Below are 21,743 nucleotides of genomic sequence, written 5' to 3'. Positions count from 1 at the left end.
ACAAACTGTTGCTACTATTGTCAGAGCCGGACCGTAAGTTTAATGGGCCCTGGACTAACACTACTTTTGGGCCCAACTAAGACATATCTGAACGTAGAATTGAATTAAATTAATTGAATGGGTTGGATTAATTGCAGGACTCGCAGGCCCGCAAACCATACGATCTGTTTAATTTAATAAAGTTATGGATTATTTCGCATTATCGTCTATTTTTGACTTTGACTTGACTTAGCTGGGGGCCCCTTGAATCCACGGAGCTCTGGGCTGAAGCCCAAAACACTATAGGGTAGATCAGGCTCTGACTATTGTGGTAATCCACGATAACAGTTTACATTATTATATAAAACGCACGCTAAAACATACCAACGCCATCTAGTGAACATATACTGAAACTATTATATACAACATTTTTCACATAGTGGTTAATAATGGCATAGAGGAATTTTATGACTCTTTATTAAAGTGATGTATACCGATTATTAAACTAATATTTGCTGGAACGATCCGTTCTGGTAAATGTCAATATAATCGCTAGACTCCGCTATCAAACATTGCTGTAGGTATATTACGTGTGAAATACGAATGAACTAATGTTTAATTAGTCATAAAACTCATCTTAGGCTTAAAGTTTGTCAGTGCATCGACAAAGTCAAGGTCTCTAGTATTTTATACGATTAATTAAGATAATATTAATGCTAGTCACATCTTTTTAAGTTTTAAAATAATGCTCTTGTATTTATTATACATTTTTTATTTAAATCAGATTTCCGCTGGAGCTCAGTCAGTTTAAAAACTATACCTGGTAGATTTGATTATTAATGTATTATGAATACGATATTAGTTTTCTTATTTCTAGCTATTTAAATATTTTACATATCCGATATTAAATACGTATTTTATTATACACAGGGTTACAAATATAATTCATAGATTAATAATTTTAGATATGGATTTAAATTATGAAAATTATCCTTGTAATAATTAAACAAGAATACAATGGAATATCATTTTTAATAGAAATTGTAGACCGTACTAACATTTGATTGATTATAATATTTATTTATTTAATTATTTTTACTTCCGATAGAGAATAGATAGGTACATGCTGTGGTACTTTATTAATTATTAATATGAATGGAACACATAAAACAATATATTTGTTAGTAACAATTATTTCTTGTATATTTTAAGGTAAAAAAATAATATATATTATTAAAATAAAATTTACAACAATAAATAGTTTTGATTGACTTGTAACGCCATCTATTAAAATTTAACTATCTTGAAATTTATCTGAACATTTAAAGATATAATAGTTTTAGTATAGCCTAATAGATGGAGCTACTAGTCATTGTAAAGCACGAATGTCTTAGTACAGATAGTATGAAACAGATGGAGCTAGTTGCCATCTATTAAAATAAACAATTATTATTTCTGTAAAAGCTTTCAGATTATTTTCTGATTAAATTAAGTTAATTATTTATTTATTTACATACAATTGAATTATAAGAAATATTTAATATAATATTTATATATATTTTATTCTATACCAATCACATCGGGACTGTCAAAAAATATTATCTATCCTTTATATTGAATTTACTGCTAACCTTGAGAACTAAGATTTTATGTCTCTTGTGCCTGTAGTTACACTGGCTCACTCACTCTCCAAATCGGAACAAAACAATACTAAGTATTGCTACTTAGTAGTATGTGTTATTAGACCAACCACTCATCACATGATCTAGATATACCAAGCGATAATTCTAGGTACCAACCTACCCAGGCGGTCTTTCAATAATAAAATTGTTTATTAAATCGGTTCACGGATCGATAATTTCTATTAGCGATAAATATATTACATTATATTATATTACCTATGTATATACAGAAGAAGGAATACTAATTTCGGTATTTTTTTTTATATAAGGCTTCAATCACACGTTCTCTATTCGAACATTGAACACGCATATTTTTATCTCATATCTATACTGATATTATAAATGATAAACAAATAACTGTCTGTTACCTCTTTACGACTAATTTTTAAACTCACCCCTTGAACGGGTAAAATTGGGGGCGATAGTTTGTATGCTATTGGTAAAGTTTTATAAACGTGGATAAAGCCGGAGGTTCAGCTAGTGTACAGATAAAAATACGAAATGTCGTTCATGCGATAGATTCCAAAGAATTTGTTTCTAAATGTTTTCGTCTAAAGGCATCGAGATATTCTAAGTTAATTAACACACGCTTAATATAAATTCTTCAACTATATACGTCTATTAATTTAACGGTATGGGTCAAGTGATTAAGTATTTCGAAGGGTTTTATGTAATGTGTATCTGACATATTTTGTCGATATCTCTACAACTAGCGAGATACCACAGTGGAACTGTTAGTCTTAGCCTTAGCGGAATATTACGGGTTCCAAATCTAATTGGAAATGGCTAATTCTTCCATTAATCTGGAAGAACCTCCGAATAAAAATTGCATTAAAAATAGTAATTGTATTAATAATTATGCGGTAGAATAAATAATAATAATAATGTATGCGGTAGAATAAATAATAATAATAATGTGTCTATGTGTGTAGCAGCCAATATCATGGAAGAATATTTTATTGACAATTCAAGTGTAATCGATTCGATTTAATAATTCAATCGATTACCGATATTACCGTTGCAACTGTTACTGTGTAATTCAAGAGGAAAATATAGGTATGTGTGTCAAACCAATTTTAAGAATACCTTTTTATAAATCCCATTTTTCAGCTTGACGTCCAGTATGTGTATTTTTTGTTGTACGATATCTCGAGAACGAATCAACATATTCTAATGGCAATTGGTAGGGTATATCGAGACATAGATCCGACTTTTTTTCCCATGAATTACATTTTTAAAATTGCCAAATGCGTTCAACTTGTATCGGAGTTCAAATATTTCCAAAACTATTAAAAATATACTTTTTTAATATTTTCTCAAACTTTGGTATATTTTTTTGTAATAGAAAACATTTTTGAACTTTAAAAACGGCAACAAATGGTGCAAACTAAACCATAATCAAACGATGCCTCATATCATACTGAAAATTTCCAATATGTTATTTTTATAACGTAACTTCGAGATTTTCCATCGAATTGGTTTTTAAACGTCATACAAAATCATTTAAAATATGATCGCCTGGTCTTTGTTTTCTATATCTCGTATTCGGCGGGGAAGGGAAACACCGTGAAGCAACTTCGAAGTGTCCGATGAAGATCTGTCACTTTAGGGGCCCACAGCTCAATCTAGTAATTTGTTTTTATTTATTTATAGGAATTAATGTATATTTGAAAATACTTTACGATTTATAAGTTCATTAATGTTTAGAAAATTTTTTTAATTACAACATTTTATTGTTCGTACAACATTTAGGTATTATATGTATAGTTTACAGTATATACCATTAAATCTATTGAAATTATTTCATCTGATAACATTTTGCCTTATACATCTTTAAATGGCATGTTTTTTTTATAAACTGATTAAAAAGTAATTAAATTAAATAAGCGGGTTTCCAATTATTACTTTTTAATTTTTTATCCACATTGTAGAATAATATTGGACTGTACCGTGAAAAATAAAAATTATGCTTAAAAATATTTAAGAACTCTATCGATAATATCAACACCGAGAAGAACGCTATTCTGAATACTTAAGAAAATACCTCCGATAAAAACACTACTAAAAATAACGCTATCAAGAACTATGGAGTAGTATGACTGACTCTAAGCACAGCAATCAAGGTTTACGAAAAAGATGATAAATTGCTTTATTTAAGATTTCATCTACAGCTGCAGCCGATTAAATATCACATTGTATATTTCGTAATTTCTTCACGATATAAATTGGTAGAAGGATTTTGTACAATACCGCCTAGGTAATACCAGCCATTCATGAAATTTTCTACCTATTAAAAGCAATATATTATAAGTGTGAATGAGCCAGTGTAACTACAGGCTCATGAAGCAGAAGACTTATAAAGCTTATAACATCATAGTTTCAAAGGTTAGTGGAAGATGTATTGGCTGGTTAATATTTATTACAGAGTAATATGTCTATGGGGGGCGTTGACGTTCAAACATCAAGTGGTCCATATATTTAAGTTATTTATTTTGAATTGATTCAGTTATTTTTTTACAACGATGTTATAATATTTGTATTATATGTAATACCATCAACATACATATAATACAAAAGTCCTTACAGGTAAAAGAATAAAAAATCTCTTTAATCTTAAGCGTATATCGTTGAGCAACTTTCAAATTATGGACAAGTCCGTAAGTGTCTACATCTCGTCGTCATTAAGGCCGTGGCGCGGAGAGCTCAGAGACTCTTGAACTGATTTCAACAAATGATGCGTTATTAGATGCCTAGACGTATCCATACTAATATAACCTAGATATATTGTTTACGAAATCGTAGTAAAATATTTATTTATGTGAACGGGCAAATGGACTGATGACCTGATGGTAAGTGGTCACCACCGCCCATAAACAAGGGTGGCGAGATATTTTTATTATTCCTTGATGTCCAGCGCCACCAACGTTGAGAACTAAGTTATTATGTCCCTTGAGCTTGTAATTACACTGGCTTACTCACCCTTCAAACCGGAACACAGCAATTAAAGTATTGCTGTTTGGCGGTAGAATATATGGTGAGTGGTACCTACCCAGACGGACTTGCGCAAAGCCCTACCATCAAGTAAATGAAATTGTAGGACCTGATTCTTAAGCTACCATACATTATCACATCGGAAATATACAGATACTCACCGAATTTCCGTCAGTATTAGAGATTTTATAGTAAACTTATACATATACCAATTTATATATTTATAGCTATAAACATTATTATTATTATTATTATACCTGCCATACAAACTTTCATCAGGAATCCATCCTTAGTGTCCACTTACATTTTATAACGAATTTCTGTGCAAATTTTCTTCCTGTTAGATCCACCGGTTAAGGCTGTATATGTGTGTTCATATATTAAGTAGATGAGTATTATTGCTTTGAAAAGCAAAATATTTGCTTTTATGTGCTAAAATATTTGGTTATGAATATAATTATCATTATCTCAGACGGAAGATGTCGGCTGCTGGACAAAGGCCTCCCCCAATGATTTTCTCGCGGCTTATTTTGCGCTATCTGCTTCCTGTGATCCTTATAATATTGTCTATCCACCTTGTAGCCTGCTTACTCCACGTTTTCCAACATTTCTGCTCCATTTACAAATATGAGCGTATATACGCTATAATAGATTATAATATTATAATCTATGGATTTAACCTTAACAGCGTGTTGAACTTATTACATAATATTTTAATTCAAAATAGACCTTCAGTATACTAAAAAAACTACTTTTACTGAAACTAATTATATGTTAAAAATAATGAAAATATAAAAAAAGTAAAAGTGACATTACCAAATGTCTCACTAATAGGTTACGGCCGCGTCAACTCTTGTTGGAAAGGTTTTAGAGCTTATTCCACCGCACTGCTCCATTACGGGTTGTTGGTTACAAGCGTGACAGAATTTCATCGGACATCTATTTCTGTCACAGCCGAGCACGACAAGAAATTTGAAGAATAAGTTTAAGTGAAGAATAAGGTTCAAACCTACATAAGCAGCACATAACTTTTCTTTTGTGTATTTTTTTTTATAATATAACAGCGATAAATAGATCGCCTGGTGGCAAGTGGTCAATACGGCTCATAAACATTAGCGGTGTGAGAAATATTAACCCATCCTCACATAGCTAGAGCGTGTCCAACATTAGGAATAATTGGGTTTATAATGAAAACATAATACTATGGTAGAGCACTTCAAGTATTGAATGTAGACTCATCCGAGAAGAACCGATCCAATACGCTGTCACTTGGTGGTCACCACTACTTATGAATATTGATACGGTAAAATTTATTAATCATTTCTCATACCATCAATGTGGTACCAACCCTGGGAACTACGATATTATTTCCCTTGTGCCTATTGTTAAACTGGCTCACTCAACCTTGAAACCAGAATACAATAATACTAAGTATAGTAGTAAATAATATCGGTAGAATATAATATGATGTGTTGGTTGTACCCTCCCACGGGCTTGCATAAAGCCTTATAACTTATTTTTAAATTATATTTTGTTCTACTTCATTCGACGAAATCTTGATTCGGACAGGAAAAGATCTAAAATGCTATCTAGGCGGCTTTTTGCGCAAAGCAGGTCTACTATAACCATTCAGTCATTAAAGTAAGCTGTATGTTTGTCCCAGTGTACCTCTTTAACTAGTTCCGTGTGTTTACGCGCGTGTCCGCGTACGACCGGCTTTGAAAGTGAAGTGGATTGGACAGAAGTCGTAAACACTTTCTTGTGTTAATAATATTAAGCTCCGTTTTTTTTTTTTAATTGGACATTATGACTTTATAGTTAATATTGATTATACGATTAAACAATCCACTAATTACGATTAGTACTCATGGTTTGTGTTTTTGTGTTTTGTGTCGATCGTTGTATATTTCGGACTTACCAAGCTGGAAATTTTAGACTCATGTTTAGTTCAATAAATCCCCAAACAAGTTGATAACATATTTTTATATTATATATAAACAGATAACATTAAATCCAATAAGAAATATCTCTACAATGTACAACATTAACAAAAGCTTTATTCATAAATAAGTAACTGTTCTCAACACCTGGGTAGAAGGTTAGGTTGCGCCCGCGCCGACACTCGCTCGCTCCACCTCAGTCGAGAGCCGAACGTCAACCGAGACACATCATACAATGTCACAAAAGTAAATCTGTGCTGTGTATTTTTAATTAAAAAAAAAAACAGTACTATTATGAAAGTGTGAGTGAAATGCTACAGCCCAGAGTCAGTGTTTGTGATAAAATGGCGGGTGTTTTTTTTAATCTGTTTGTCATCGCACTTCTGTGCTCTGTGACATGTCAAGGTAAGTCAAATGTCAATTTTTTAATGCTATTTCTCATCCGTGTGCGATAACCTTAAGTCATACGAACTGAAAGTATTTTCAGATTTCATTGAGATGAGAAATTGTTTCATCAAGGTAAAATAACATTAAAAAAGCTTTCGAATAAAAATAAGGCTCTAGGAAATGTAGAATAGCTTCAAGAAATATAAATCTTATCGATACTATATATATATATATATATATATCGCGAACATTGTATTGAAAGTTATTTATTATACTCATAAGAAATAATTTATTAACGAAAAAATATAATTATTAAGATGTATTTAAGATACTGTATTATATTTAATTATGTTAATTAAGAACATGTTAAAATAATGTATTTTAAAACATGTTATATCAATAATATATTGAATGTATAAAAGCCTCGGATGGTGCGATTACATTTTAATACAGAAGACATCAACGAGCGCAAATTACTTAAGTCTTTGTAGGCAATATTATGTTTCTACGTTAAGTTTATTTTGATAGTAAAATGATGACAAAAGATACTTTTTCATAATTAGTATAAGCATCGAATTGATTTTTTTTTATTAATGATATAAGTAGTTTTTAATATTTATAAGTCATATTTAACGTACATCAACATGAAGCAGAAGCAAGTATATGACATTTTATTTATAATTATATCAAAACTAATATAAATTTGAAAGTAACAATCGGTTACCTCTTCACTGTATATCGCTATACAAATTTAGATGAAATTTCGTAGGAAGATAGTTTGAGTACAAGGACGAAGGGTACTTTTTTAATTTACCTTTCGAGGGGATAAAATAGCAGTTGACGGCTTGAGTGCCAAAGGTTTTTTTTTAAATTTAGCGCTGTTAAATCCGCAGTAATTATATAAAGTATTCCCATAAAGTGTCCCACCGCTGGGCAAGGCGCTCTTCTCTTCCGGAGAAGGCTTGCAGCTTATTCCATCCATGTGGCTTGGATAATATGAGTCAGGTTTTCATCCCGTAAGCATATGACAATTCAGCCTCTCTTGTGTTAACACTCGCGATCATCTGTTAGATCGCGTTTTAACTTAGGTTTTTTTTAAATAATATTATCATTTAAAAATTCTTCTAGAAATTTCTTTATAGCCTAATAATATACTTATATATATACTTCACGTTACTAGGTTTTAATTATTTCCAAACATCATCATTGAATCATGATCGTTGCGATTTTATGATGACATAATATTTTTTTTTAACGTTCAAATGTCAAATGTTGAACTTTTAATTTTGTTGATTTGTCAAAATTAATTATACTTAAACCTTATTTGTAAAACGGGCAGAGTGTATGTTTCAATTAATTGATTTTACGTAAAAGGACATTCAGACAGATTTAATGGGTCATAATTAACATACCTTTTGGAAATCGGTGGTAAAGCGTAGTACATTCTCGCTAGATACTACATTTCAAATCGACGTTAGCTACACACACTTTTACACTTAATTCAATATTGTAACAATGATTCAAAAGTGTTTTTATGAGCGTATTAATATAAAAAATATCTTGATTTTGATTGACTGATCTATCTAAGGAAATTTTACGATACGTTCCAATTATCTATTTCCTAATTAGCTTCTCAATTTGATCATAACTGTGGCAAATGATAAATATATGTAGTAAAACATAACTGATATAGATTCTTAGATCGTAAGATTAAGAAGGTGAATTATGAAAGGCGTCGTTGCAAAGCCGAAGTTGCATAATTAAATTAAATGTATTTTTCCACAACCTACTTGTAAAGATGATACAAGTGGTATCTCAAATAAAAGGGGAATATTTTGGATTCGTACAAGCAACGATATTCTAATTAACATGTGTGATGTGATGATATTCTGTAAATGATTAAATTCTGGCTGATACTGTTTATCCTGTTAATTATAAGAATGTACGTTTAAAATTTAATGGATTACAGTTTTTTATATGGAATTCATTTACAAGATAAAGTTGGCGGATTTGGACGAATATTTCAATTTTCTTGGAACTGGGTTTCAGTTATGACTGTTATATTTTTTATATGGACTCCTATTACATGTTTCGTACGTTGTTTTGTTACTAGTTCAAAATCTCAGTAACATTCCGGATACTGGAAGTTCGAAGTGTGTACACTTCCGTGCCTCGGAAAGCACGTATAACTGTTGGTCCTATGGCTAAACTCTTTCCGAAGTTTTGTAATATGTCCTACGTAATTGGCTGGTCGTCCTTGAGTTATGAACCGAAATCGGTCAGGACGATATCATCATTTATTATATTATAGCTTTCCGCGTCGACGCAGGATACATTAGACTGTTTCTGTTTGTTTTAAAATGTCCTTTATCATTAATTTGTTTGAGCGTTTAATAAATATTTCTCGGAATAAATCGTTTCGAAGTCAAGGCAGGTAGCTTTGCAATAAAATTGTATTTTATGAATCGATTATTTATCGGTGACTGTGTAAATATAAATTGCACAAGTTGATACAGAACAGCTCTTGTTTTATTAAGAATTATAACAATATTTGATCCAGATGATTTACATATATGTATACTATTTAAAAAAAATAGTTATAAGTTATAAATAAATATTGGACAGCATCAAATACATTACTCTGATCCCAATGTAAGTAGCTAAAGCACTTGTGTTATGGAAAATCAGAAGTAACGATGGTACCACAAACACCCAGACCCAAGACAACATAGAAAATTAATGAACTTTTTCTACATCGACTCGGTCGGGAATCGAACCCGGGACCTCGGTGTGGCGTACCAATGAAAACCGGTGTAACACACTACTCGACCACGGAGGTCGTCAACTTTGTTGTATGTTTATTTGTCTAGATGGGGACAACAATAGCCCAAGAATTGAATAGCCGGGCGGTCAGTAAACTGTTGAGGTAATAACGCTGCATTTTAAATTTAACCCATCATTAGTGCGTTTCATGAATGTTGTGTAATTATGAAATACATCAAACATCTATTCTTTCAAGGATATCATTACTATAATATGACTTCCGTCTACGTTAAAAAAAAAATCATAATTGTTTCTTTGACGGATAAATTGATTTGATTTGACTGTGTTGGATTAATTTTTATATTAATTTTTTTATAATTATTGAGGAAAAATAAAACTACACATTACATCATTTTATTATAATAATTAAAATTTAGTTCTAAGTCTTGAGAAACAGTATATCTTGCAGTTAAACGATGTATATTATATACTTGTGAAGCAAGAGCTTACACAAGCGAAGTGAACGGTCAAAGCTAAATGCCAAACAGCTCTCGTAAAACGTCTTCAGAACGAACACACACATTAGTCAAGTCTCAAGAATATTTAGTCGTACATTACATCAGTGTACTTCGTAATATATATATCATTTTATTCGCATTTAAATATTTAAATCGACATACTTCTACTATACGAATTAACTTTCTTAATGCGTTTTACTTTCAATATACTTAGAATATATAAAGACGGTTAAATTAGTGATATGATTGTATCAAGATTGTTTCAACGTATTTATAAAGGATCAAAGTTTAAAATAAGAAGGAGAGAAGTCCCTATTTCTCGAGCTAAATTTCTCTATAAGCCCGTGTGATAGAAATATTGCTTTGTTAGCAGTTTGAAGTATGAGTGACCCAGTGTAATTACAGACATGTCTCTGTACTTTCAGTGTGAATGGTAAGAATGAAGAATGCTATTTATCTTCAAGCGTCGTTATCATTATATAAAAAGCTTATTATTGGCAATAAGCCATTGTACAAATATTATATGTACGTATGTATTTATTGTTATAAATTAGTAATCAGTTGTCGTATCTTGTGTTTGTTATTTACTTTAAACGTCCTTGTGTCATCTTTGTATAAGTAAATGTCACATGCTGCAAAGGATTTGGAATTTTAAATTAATTTAAATAAGAAATGTGTATTTCCAAGTTCAAGTATTTTTATAAACTCAAACATGAGATATTTAAAATACATTCTAATTTGAACCGTATCTTAAACAGAATATAGTTTAAAATTCAATTATTAATTTTGTTGATTGCTTTGTATGAATTTAAGTCTATTTATCCAAGAAGAATGTTAAGTATAATTGTAGGTAACAATAGGAAAAAACTATAAAGATATGATATATAGAAGCACTCAATCGTAAGTCACTTCCACTAGACACTACTCCTTGTGTTCCGGTTTAACAATGAATTCGTCTACACAAGGAACATCTTAAATTCCATTGATTTTATTTGTTAAGAAAGAAACATATTAGGGTTTATTAATTTTTGCCGTCTCAATGTCTATGTCGATAATGAACATAAGCTAAGGCCGATTCGTTTATATGTCTTTCTAAAATTCATTAATAAAGTGCAATTTATTAAATAATAAATACCGCGACAACTTTATTATCCGTCAAGGACAATCTTTAGTAAGTATATTGTAACACACATCCGTGTCAAGAACATTACCCTCCATAGTCAAGTACAGTCTAAGGCTCTAAGCGAATCGGACAAGTCACGACCCCTTTCAGATCAAAAGTGAAACTGCTTGTTGCGTCAGCGCAAGTAGATTTAAGATTCTTTGTCAATTGATCACGAGCTCCGAGAATCGACGTTTAAAACTGCCTAGCTTTTCATTTGATTCACTCAAAAACAAGTTTTTTTTAAATATAATAATGCCACTTAGAATTATAAATTAGCATATTATTTTAAAAGAGATTCAAATTAATCGGATAAATTTAAATAAATAAATCAACATCAGTTCATAAACAATATCATTAAAAAATCTCAATACTGTATTCTTGGTCCGGTTCGGAAATTGAACCCAATAAGTCAAGATTCGCAGCTTGACCTGACCACTAGACCAACGAGGCATGAAGGCATATATTACGTATAACATTAAAAGGAAAAATACTCGTGTTAACGAAATATAAGTTTGCATTATACCGATTATAATGGGAGATAATTAATTTAAAATAAGTCATTGCGTACACATAATTAACCTCAAAAATTAAACAAACCTGACGCATTATAAACATTAATAAATTAACATATTATATTATAAATATTTCGCTATTTGATTTTGTAAAAGTAGAACGTCGGTGACCATAAAAAGACCATTCCGTGAATCTACCGCACTAATGTATTTGAAATCTTCCGTATTTAATAAATAAGGTTAAATCGAATCGAAACTTCGATTCGGTTTGGTCTGCAAACGGAAAGGTTAATCTATACCAATATTATATAAGAGATAAATTTTGTTTGTTTGTACGTAAACACCGGAACTATTGACCCTCAAAAAACAATTACAGGTTACGAAAGCTACATTATTCCTTAGTGCGATTGGTTAAAAAACATAATAATTTTCTTGATGGTAGGGCTTTGTGCAAGCCCGTCTGGGTAGGTACCACCCACTCATCAGATATTCTACCGCTAAATAACAGTACACTGTATTGTTGTGTTCTGTTTAGAAGGGTGAGTGAGTCAGTGTAATCACACGCACAAGGGACATAACATCTTAGTTCCCAAGGTTGGTGGTGCATAGGTGATGTAAGGAATGGTTAATATTTCTTACAGCGCCTTTGTCTATGGGCGGTGGTGACCACTTACCATCAGGTGGCCCATATGCTCGTCCGCCAACCAATGCCATAAAAAAAAAATCATATATAATATTTTCTTTTTTAATATATTGCACGCGTGCGAAGTCAGGGCTAGTTAACTGTATTTGGTAGTGTACTGTATTATCGTAGTGTAGCTGAGATTTGAAGATTGCACTTGACCCGGCGACTATGGAATTTTAATTTTTGTTTCAATTCATCTTGTGCTCTAAGATGTAGGAAAATGTCGTGAGGTTACGCATCTGTTAGATGAACTTCTGCTGTTTTAACCAATAGGGGGACTAAATCTACTAATAAATTAATATATAAACGTTATCTATAAATTATTTTAACTAGAGATACTTTGCTGTTGTTTCGTCGAATTACATCGGAGTAGTATCGGTCCTTTAAAATGTGGATAGTATTATCTCCTAGTTGCGTTTGAACTGATGTTTGTTTTTGTGAGGAACAGAATCGGAAACGGCTCGTAACAGTTACGAGTAGAATTGATCCTCGGTATTTGAGTAGCGAGGAACCTCTTTAGTGGGATATTTACTGGACTATTTTCTCGACTTTGTGACAAGATATTAAATTAAAAAATTAATTGTTATATCTAAGAATATCTCCTAACAAAAGCGATACTTAGTTAACACGACATAAACTATACTCATAGAAAAGTTTCTCTTAAATTTGATTTTTTAAATTCACTTTCGCGCCTAAAGAAATTACTTCTCTCAAAATATATAAAAATATATATAATTGTATATTTAATTATGTTAAGAATGCTAGCATTTCTCTGTAGAATTTACATAATCATAAAAGTGATAAATTTGAATACATTTTTATAAATAATATAATTAGTATCCCACAGAGTAGGCTTTTTAAGTGAAAGCGAGTTTGAAATGACGAATTGTTTGACATCACATTTCTCTAGATAAATCTCGACAAGTTGAGCCACGCCTCAAACCTGTAGCTGACTAGGTCAGTTCAATAGCCGTGCGTGTGCGCATCTTAGCTCATTGTTCAATTGATACTGCGTATGGTTGAGCTTTTTGATGTTTTATCGATTTCAAGTTGTTGTTTAAATATATGATAAATTATATTATTAGAGTTAAGGTTATGATTGTTCATAGTAACAGCAGATAAATCTCCCACTGTTGGGCTAAAGACTTCTCTCCCCATTTGGGAGAAGGTCCACGCTACTCCAATGAGGGTTGGTTAGATACACATGTGACAGAATTACATTGATTTCATAAACAAAAATTTCACATATGATAATTCAGTGGTGCTTGCCTGGGTTTGAACCCACAATCTTCGGTTATGACTCGTTCTAAACACTGCGTCATCTCAGCTCATAATAAGATTGGTGAATCTTTTGATAAATGGAGTATTCAATTTACAATCATCTTTATCCACTGCTGGGCAAAGGTCGCTCCCACGCCCGTTCTCCACCTTCCGCGTCCAATTGGGTTCCGCCACCTTCTAATTTCCAATTAATAAAACGAATAACATTTATTGAAATGACCTCAAAGTCACAGATCATTGAATTTTATGATTTTTCTTCGAGACTATACCGCGCTTTTTGTTTGCTTCAAGATTAAAGCCATTTCTAAGAAACAGGATTATCTACACACGATATAGGAGAGGATATTGTTTTTAAATTGTATAGTAATGTATTTTTATATTCTTAATGGCAATTTTACTTACAACAATTTTCATTTTATGACAAGAATCGCATAAAATATTACATAAATATTACATAAATATATTTAAAAAAATAATAAAGAAAAAAATAAACGAATTACAATTAGCGCAAACCACAAACTGATTCTTAGTTTCACAGGTTATAAAAAAATAAATCAGTATGTGTTGGTTTGAACTTGCGTTAGCTAGGGATGCCAAATACTTTTGAGGATAATAATTTGACATTCACAATGTGAATACATAGAGTATTGCAAACATAAGACATATTAATGTATTTTGATCGAATTCTTTAACAATTCAAGCGAAATTGTACTGGGTTACTGTTGCTCGAACTCGGCCGTAAATTTTAGTAGCGCAGTGGAATAAAAATATTAACTTGGTAGTAAGGTATTGTCTCCGTCTGGGTAGGCACCCCCCACTCATTATATATTCTACCGACAAATTTGAAGGCGGAGTGAGCCAGTATAATTACAGGCACAAGGGATAATAACAAGTTTAGTAGTGCATCGGAGATTTGTTAATAATACAAATTTTTAAGGCGTTAATGTCTATGGGCGATGGTTACCATCAGGCGGTCAATTTTGTGCGTACGTCTTCGTATTTAGAAAAAAAATTACTTATATCAAGTAATACCAAAGGTTGCCTGGAAGAGATCGCTGCTGAGCGATAAGGCCGCCTGTTGCACCTCATGCAACTTTGTGTAGCAATAATGTAATATTTAGTTTTAAGTTTGGGTGCAATAAAGGATAAATAAATAAATAAATAAATAATACTCTGAGAAAATAAAATATAATTAAAATGTGAGCTCATAAAAATTTCATCTTGCAGTTTAAATGGGACCAAAAAAATTATTTTCCAAGGTTCATAAACGGACTTTTGAGTTTTTTTTTTAAATAATTCAGAATTAAGAACCTCCTTTTTATATTGTAGATTAAAAAGCTCCAAAATTTAGGTCAGTAGTGAAAATAATATTAATAGGCTGTTGCTTTCGTTTTCTTTGCTTTACTATGAAAAATAAATATATAAAATACCCCGAAACGCCGTAACTATGATCACAGCCTTACCACTTTCACAATCCGATGAAAGGTCAAACAAGTTTCGTCTGTTTGCATGTGTGCGTAACATGCCTAACATACACAAATTATTATCAACTCTCACGGTTTACGTTTAAAGTTTATTTTACTATAACGATATCATTGAAGACGCGGAGTCGACTTTCTAAATTTTTCGGCGTATTTCATTCCCGCTATATAATAATTTTATAGATTAGTTAAAAGGGTGTGAAATATTTTATATATTGAATATTTGTGAGTTAATATTAGAAGAAATTTCATTGTTCTCAATTCAATATGGTTAAATGGATAAATGTGTCACGTGACATTGAGTGCCATCATTGTCATAAAGACACTAGCAGTTTAAGAAATCAACAATTTACTCGGTGCTTTGTGTTTTTTGCAAGCCCGTCTATGTATGTAAAACCACTCAGATATTCTACCGGCAAACAGTAGTAATGCCAAACAGCAGTACTTAGTATTATTGTGTACCGCTTACAAGGCTGACTGAGCCAGTATAACAGGCTTAGATATAACATCTTCGTTCACAAGTTGGTGGCGCATTGGCGATGTAAGGAATGGTTAATATTTACAGCGTCATTGTCTGTGACCATTTACCATCAGGTGGCTCATTTGCTCGTCCTACCTATATCATAAAAAATACAATAACACCTGTTTATAGTTGTATGGGAACTCCATCGCTCATATTTAAGAAAAGTATAACTACACAACGCTCTTTTCTGGAATAGCAGATGTATTAAGATGTATCACATCATAAGCATGAAGATAAAATTACCGCAGAACACGTTCGAGAAATATCAGAAATTGTTATGGGATTTTGACTACAATTATTATAAAATACAAAGAATATACGGATCAAAGTAGCGTGTATCTGTGAGTCGCTTGTTATGGAATACAGCACAATGTAATTATGAATTATGTTGATAGGGAATTAATTGCAAAGTCTGATTTTTGTATGCAGCGTGCAGCTTTGAAAGTGAATTTGGAGGAATGTTGACGGTACGGTATATATTGACATGATATTAGTATAAGTACCTATACAGAAAGTATAGACTTGTATGAATGAATGTGACACCATATTCATATTATTAATTTTTTTAAAAATTCGAACCAAACGGTTTGACAGCTCGTTTTTGGTGAGAGTCGCCAAAATTTGGAACGACCTGCCTGGGTCTATTTTTCCTGATGAGATGAACTCTGGAACCTTTAAGAGTAGAGTGAACAGGTTTCTATTGGATGGGCGTGCACCACCTTCGTCTTCATCTACACTTTCCATCAGGTGAGATGGAAGACAAACGCCTATTCTATAACAACGATAAAAAAAAAAATTATAAATCGAAACGAAATGAAAAACATTTTCAGTTTATTTCGATCGCAATTCATCTGATGGTGGTACCATCAGCGGCAATTAAGGTATTATATCCCTAATGCCTGATATACAACTACAGTCACACAGAAACAAAGAATTACTAAATACAAATTATTGCTGTGAAACGCAAAGCCCTACCACCAATGATATGGTTAAATATATTTTTCTTATTTTTTTTTTTAATAATATTGTCTAACTATGTGATTAGAAGACATATAAGACGATAATACACTCCGTAATAAGAAAACTAGGTACGAGACCTAAATGTCCTTTACATTATTGTGAGAAACAATGACACCATTGTAAAACAATAAATTAAAACCTTAATCCAATACTTTAAAGTTCAAAACTGTTTATCATTTTTAATCAATGCGCTTTGGAAAAAATGTTTATATGTGTGTTCCCATGGTTGTGATATAACATACTGGTAAATAGTCGTTTTTTAGGGTTCCGTACTCAAATGGTAAAACGGACCTTGTTACTAAGACTCCGTCCTTCTGTCCAGGCTGTATCTCATGAACCGTGATAGACACATGAAATTTTCACAGATAATGTATTTCTGTTACCGCTGTAACAACAAATACTAAAAATCAGAATAAGTATTATAAATATTTAATTGGGCTCCCATACAAAAGACATGTTTTTTGCCCGTTTTTATAGATAATGGTACGGAACCCTTCGTGCGTGAGTCCTACTCGCACTTCGCCGGTTTTTACATATATTTATACTAGCTGTCTGTTAAGTTTTTTCCATCTTTGGCATCAAATTAATGATTGACAAATTTTCATCTTAAAAAAAAAAATAACTTTGCCTATTTTTGTATTAACTAAAACATAAAGAGACCTGTATCCAATAAGAATAACCAGCTGATGAGATGAGTATCGATTGCAGTGCTCAGTATGCGTAAACAGTTACCCGATACGACTAGCTACCTATTGTACGTTGACGTAAATAAACCAGAAACGAACACGCAACTGTCAAAATCAGCTGTATAATGTCAATTCAATCGCAACAATCAGTTAAGTTAATTCGCACGGGAGAAGTTAGATATGGTATACGACCTCTTAGTACATATGTTATAAGCTGCAAACTACGTAATCCGAAGGGTAATTTCAATGATAAATTAATTAATTTAAATCTAATTATGAATAAAACATTTGAAAATAATGCTTATAAACTCGATAAATATCCTATACATTAAAAATGCGTATAATAAGAATTCGTTGATTGTCATGAAGGTTAAATAATCATTAAATTGTATTTAAGTATTATACGACAAGACTCGACAAAACAGCTGAGATTCTTGCCGGTTCTTATGGAATCTGTATTCCGTAACGGCGGATAATCTCTTAATCTCTTATTTAATCTTGTAAAAATGCTCATAAAAACATAACTGAAGTGAATTTGCATTTTGATTGATTACACGATAAAGTTAATTAAGTTATGAATATTTTGTCTGCATTGTATATTACAATTATGATTTTATATAACTTAATTTACGTTCACAAATCAATTAAATATCGTACGCCGTGACCGCACCTATCAAATTTTACTTCACGTGTTACAGCAATGTCATAATACATGCTATTAAGGAGAGCAGGAAGTTCATGCGCTTGCGCAGTTTCCACCGCATTCATAAAGGTCGAATTTGATATAATGGGCGTATTACGTGTTATATAATTAAATCATTGATCTAATGCAATTATTTATCAGATTACTAGTCAATTGAATTAACGTTTATATATTATATGTTAAGTTAGAAGTGATTCAAGCTAAGCTGATGTGGTCGGAAATTAATTATCAAACAATATACCTATATAAATGCATTTACGCGATTCTTTGCGTTTAAGTGCCTGGAATTCGGGACTACTCTATACTCATATTAAATGATTAAACACAAATATTGACACAGGGAAATAGTTTTTTTGCTGTTCGAATGTGGAATTGATAATGCTTAGCTTGAATTTGGGTCCGTCGTTTTTTTCATTTGTAAGATTTATGTAACAGCTCGTAAATGTCTTACAATGGATGAGGCCTTGATTCCATTTTAAAGAGTACGTTCCGAACTCATTTCACCATTTTGCACTAATGCTGACTGGATACAGATACATACATGACACGACCTTCGTCGTCATCGTCGTCCTTCACTTATTATAAGCACAAATTAAGGACCTAAATATTTAGTGATTGGTATTGAATAAGCAATCTTCGGAAAGGGTTCACGTCTTTTAACTACTAGACCATTTCGACTTATAAAGCAAATCAAACTAAAGTCAATTATAAGTAAAAGTACCAAAATGGTATTTAAAAAACGAAATGTATTCAAAATTAAACCGTCCAATTACCATCGATTGCTATCGAGTCTGATTGGTCTAAATAAAAGGACGTCGAGTCGTGTGAGAGAATCTCTGGACCAATCGCATTGTTCGTAATCCTATTCAGAATAGCCTTTCATCGTAACACTTCCACGTTATCATCTGTGACCAGTAAGCTATTATTACACACGTAATACACCCAACGTTATTAGTTTTAGATTTTACATAATGTTTTACTTCCGTATGTAAGACAATAAGGAATTGAGGAAAAGCGATTGTTGTGACGTTAAAATCAAATAACCACGTAACTGCCATTGCAATACATACATGTATGGCAATTATCATTCATAAATGATAAATGCCATATGTGTAGTGCAAAAAGTTACATTTAAAATATAACACTTCGCCTTATTGCCTACACCGGTGCCGGGCTGGTTTTTGCCCAGAGGATCGGAATTGCGATTCAACGGGGAAATGCTGCTAGCATCTAATCCACCACCATTCCACGCGGTCATGATTTATACAAGAAATATTTTTAATTGTTAAAGACTTAATGTTAATAATTCTTACATAAATAAAAATCAAATTGATAAAATCTTTATTAAGTATTCTTCAGTTACCGTTATAAAATGTTTGTGAAAGAAGTTTTGTCGTCTTAACCACATCGGCCATTTTGTAGAAGACTAGCCAACTACACATGACATATAACGCTGTGTGTGCGCCAATACAGGTACACTCTTTCCACCTTAGCTCCTCTTATTATCAGAACTGTATTATAACACGGAATAAAAGGTTTAAACGCAGGAGCGGCTCTGTTTTTCCGTGGCATACGTGTGTAAACACTGCACACTCCCAGACTAAGATTTGGGCTACAATTATATGGCTTATCTAATGACATCTATACTAGAATTATAGTGAATGATAAAAGTTTGTTTGTATGTTTAGAAAAAAAAACATTGGTAGAAAGTTACATTAATCATGAGTACTATACCATAAGATACAAAATATTGGTAATATGGTTGAACCTGTACAAAGGACGGGTTACACAAGATTTTTTGAAGGCGCGATAATAAGTACCTATACACGATTGTAAGGTGGTCCGTTCTTAACATACGGAATAATAAAAATGCGAAACATATAATATTTCAATCTAGTTTAATATCCAATTATTTACAAAGTTATTTCGAAGAAAAAACGCACTGCAATGTTTAAATTCCTAGCCGTCGACCTTCAATGTAATAAAATTATCAAATTATTTCGAACGCGCCGGTTATATAAGTTCGAATTAATTATATTTGAAACCAATGTCGTTACTTTCGTTAAAGTATTTGTCCTTAACGAAATCACTTCCGAATAAAATGTATTCGGAAGTGAATTATAATCTATGTCATTTCGGTAACGCCTTGAGTTACAATTATCATAGCAAACTCTATGATAAAGTAAATTGATGCATGATATCTTCATGTTTTATGGATAAGATTATTCCAAATTTAAATTTTAAGAGGCACATTTAACCACCTATTTTTTAACGTGAAAATGACCATGTTACTATATATATCGTCAAGATAATTAAAAATGTCTTTAAACGTTTTTGGGATTAACCATGCCTAAAAAAACATAAAATCAATCATAAGGAATGTTTTTTTTTATTGATCCAAAGTTGATTTGCAACATATAATTTCGTTTTGAACAATAATAAAAAAATATTTAAGTATTTTCTTTACCTAATGTAAAACAACATTTTAACTGTAATGTATAATACAGTCATTACTACAAATTGAAATATTCAATTAAAAAAAAAACAAATCTCTGCGTCTGCAAAGATAAGAGATTCAGAAGATTACTCAGCTAACTGAAATAGAAACTCCTCATTTAGCTTGCTGTGGATATTTTCTTAGTTCCAATACTGCTTTTATAAAAACTTTATTAATTTATCAAAAAAGGGGATCTATCTACAATGTCAGAGTTCGATATTCTCATGCTTTTAAAAAAGTTTATTTACGGTGGCATTTACAGTAATATTATATATATCCAATATAATATTGTTTTTTTTTTTTTTTTTAAAGAGACAGTGTAATACATTATATAAACACGAGAATTAAAATTTGTAGCACCAGGTTTCCGTCTCTGTAAAGTCAATTCATCGTTTCTTGGGTAAGAATACGCTTTTATAGTAAAATTCCTTAAATACTTTTTGCTGTAAAAACTCTTTGGTTATTAAAATATGTAGCTATTCGTTGATTCCAATGCAGGATAAGCACTAATTCAATTATTATATTTAATGAATAATCTGTGTAACTAATTGTCGGAAGAGTACAGAGTTTCTTGCCGATTTTTCTCAGTAGATACATTCCGAATACATTCCGAACCGGTGGTGCGTTTAAATTTAATTTTGTATTTATTCTGACGATTCGAAAGTTCTCGCAAGAGTCTATTTGAATAAAGTTTATTTTGATTTTGATCATGTTAACTTTTCGGGGTTAATCCCCGACAGGATCGAACTCATAGACGTATTTATTATTTATATAAAGGTTTTCTAATTTGAACATGACGTTTCGTGGATTTAAGCAATTATTTTTACGTTTTTAAATGGTACGTTTGTTGAGGAAGGTTATGTAACTCATGCTTCGAACATAAATAGCTTAGAAGTAATTACAGAACCACAACTTATATGGCGTACTCAT

The 21,743-nt window shown here is 31.7% G+C and overlaps 1 protein-coding gene across 1 annotated transcript in view; it reads left to right on the top strand.

Moving 5' to 3' along the window:
* The first annotated feature begins 6,807 nt into the window (after positions 1–6,807).
* Positions 6,808–21,743, top strand: part of LOC125073784 — a 97,952-nt gene continuing 83,016 nt past the window's right edge. Inside the window, exon 1 of the mRNA XM_047684821.1 lies at positions 6,808–6,997. Coding sequence (XP_047540777.1) covers positions 6,904–6,997 — 94 coding nt within the window. The 5' untranslated portion in view covers positions 6,808–6,903. The remainder of the gene's footprint in view (positions 6,998–21,743) is intronic.

This window comes from Vanessa atalanta, chromosome 25 (genome assembly GCF_905147765.1).
Source record: "Vanessa atalanta chromosome 25, ilVanAtal1.2, whole genome shotgun sequence".
NCBI lineage: Eukaryota > Metazoa > Arthropoda > Insecta > Lepidoptera > Nymphalidae > Vanessa > Vanessa atalanta.
This window is presented reverse-complemented; position numbering and strand designations above follow the sequence as displayed.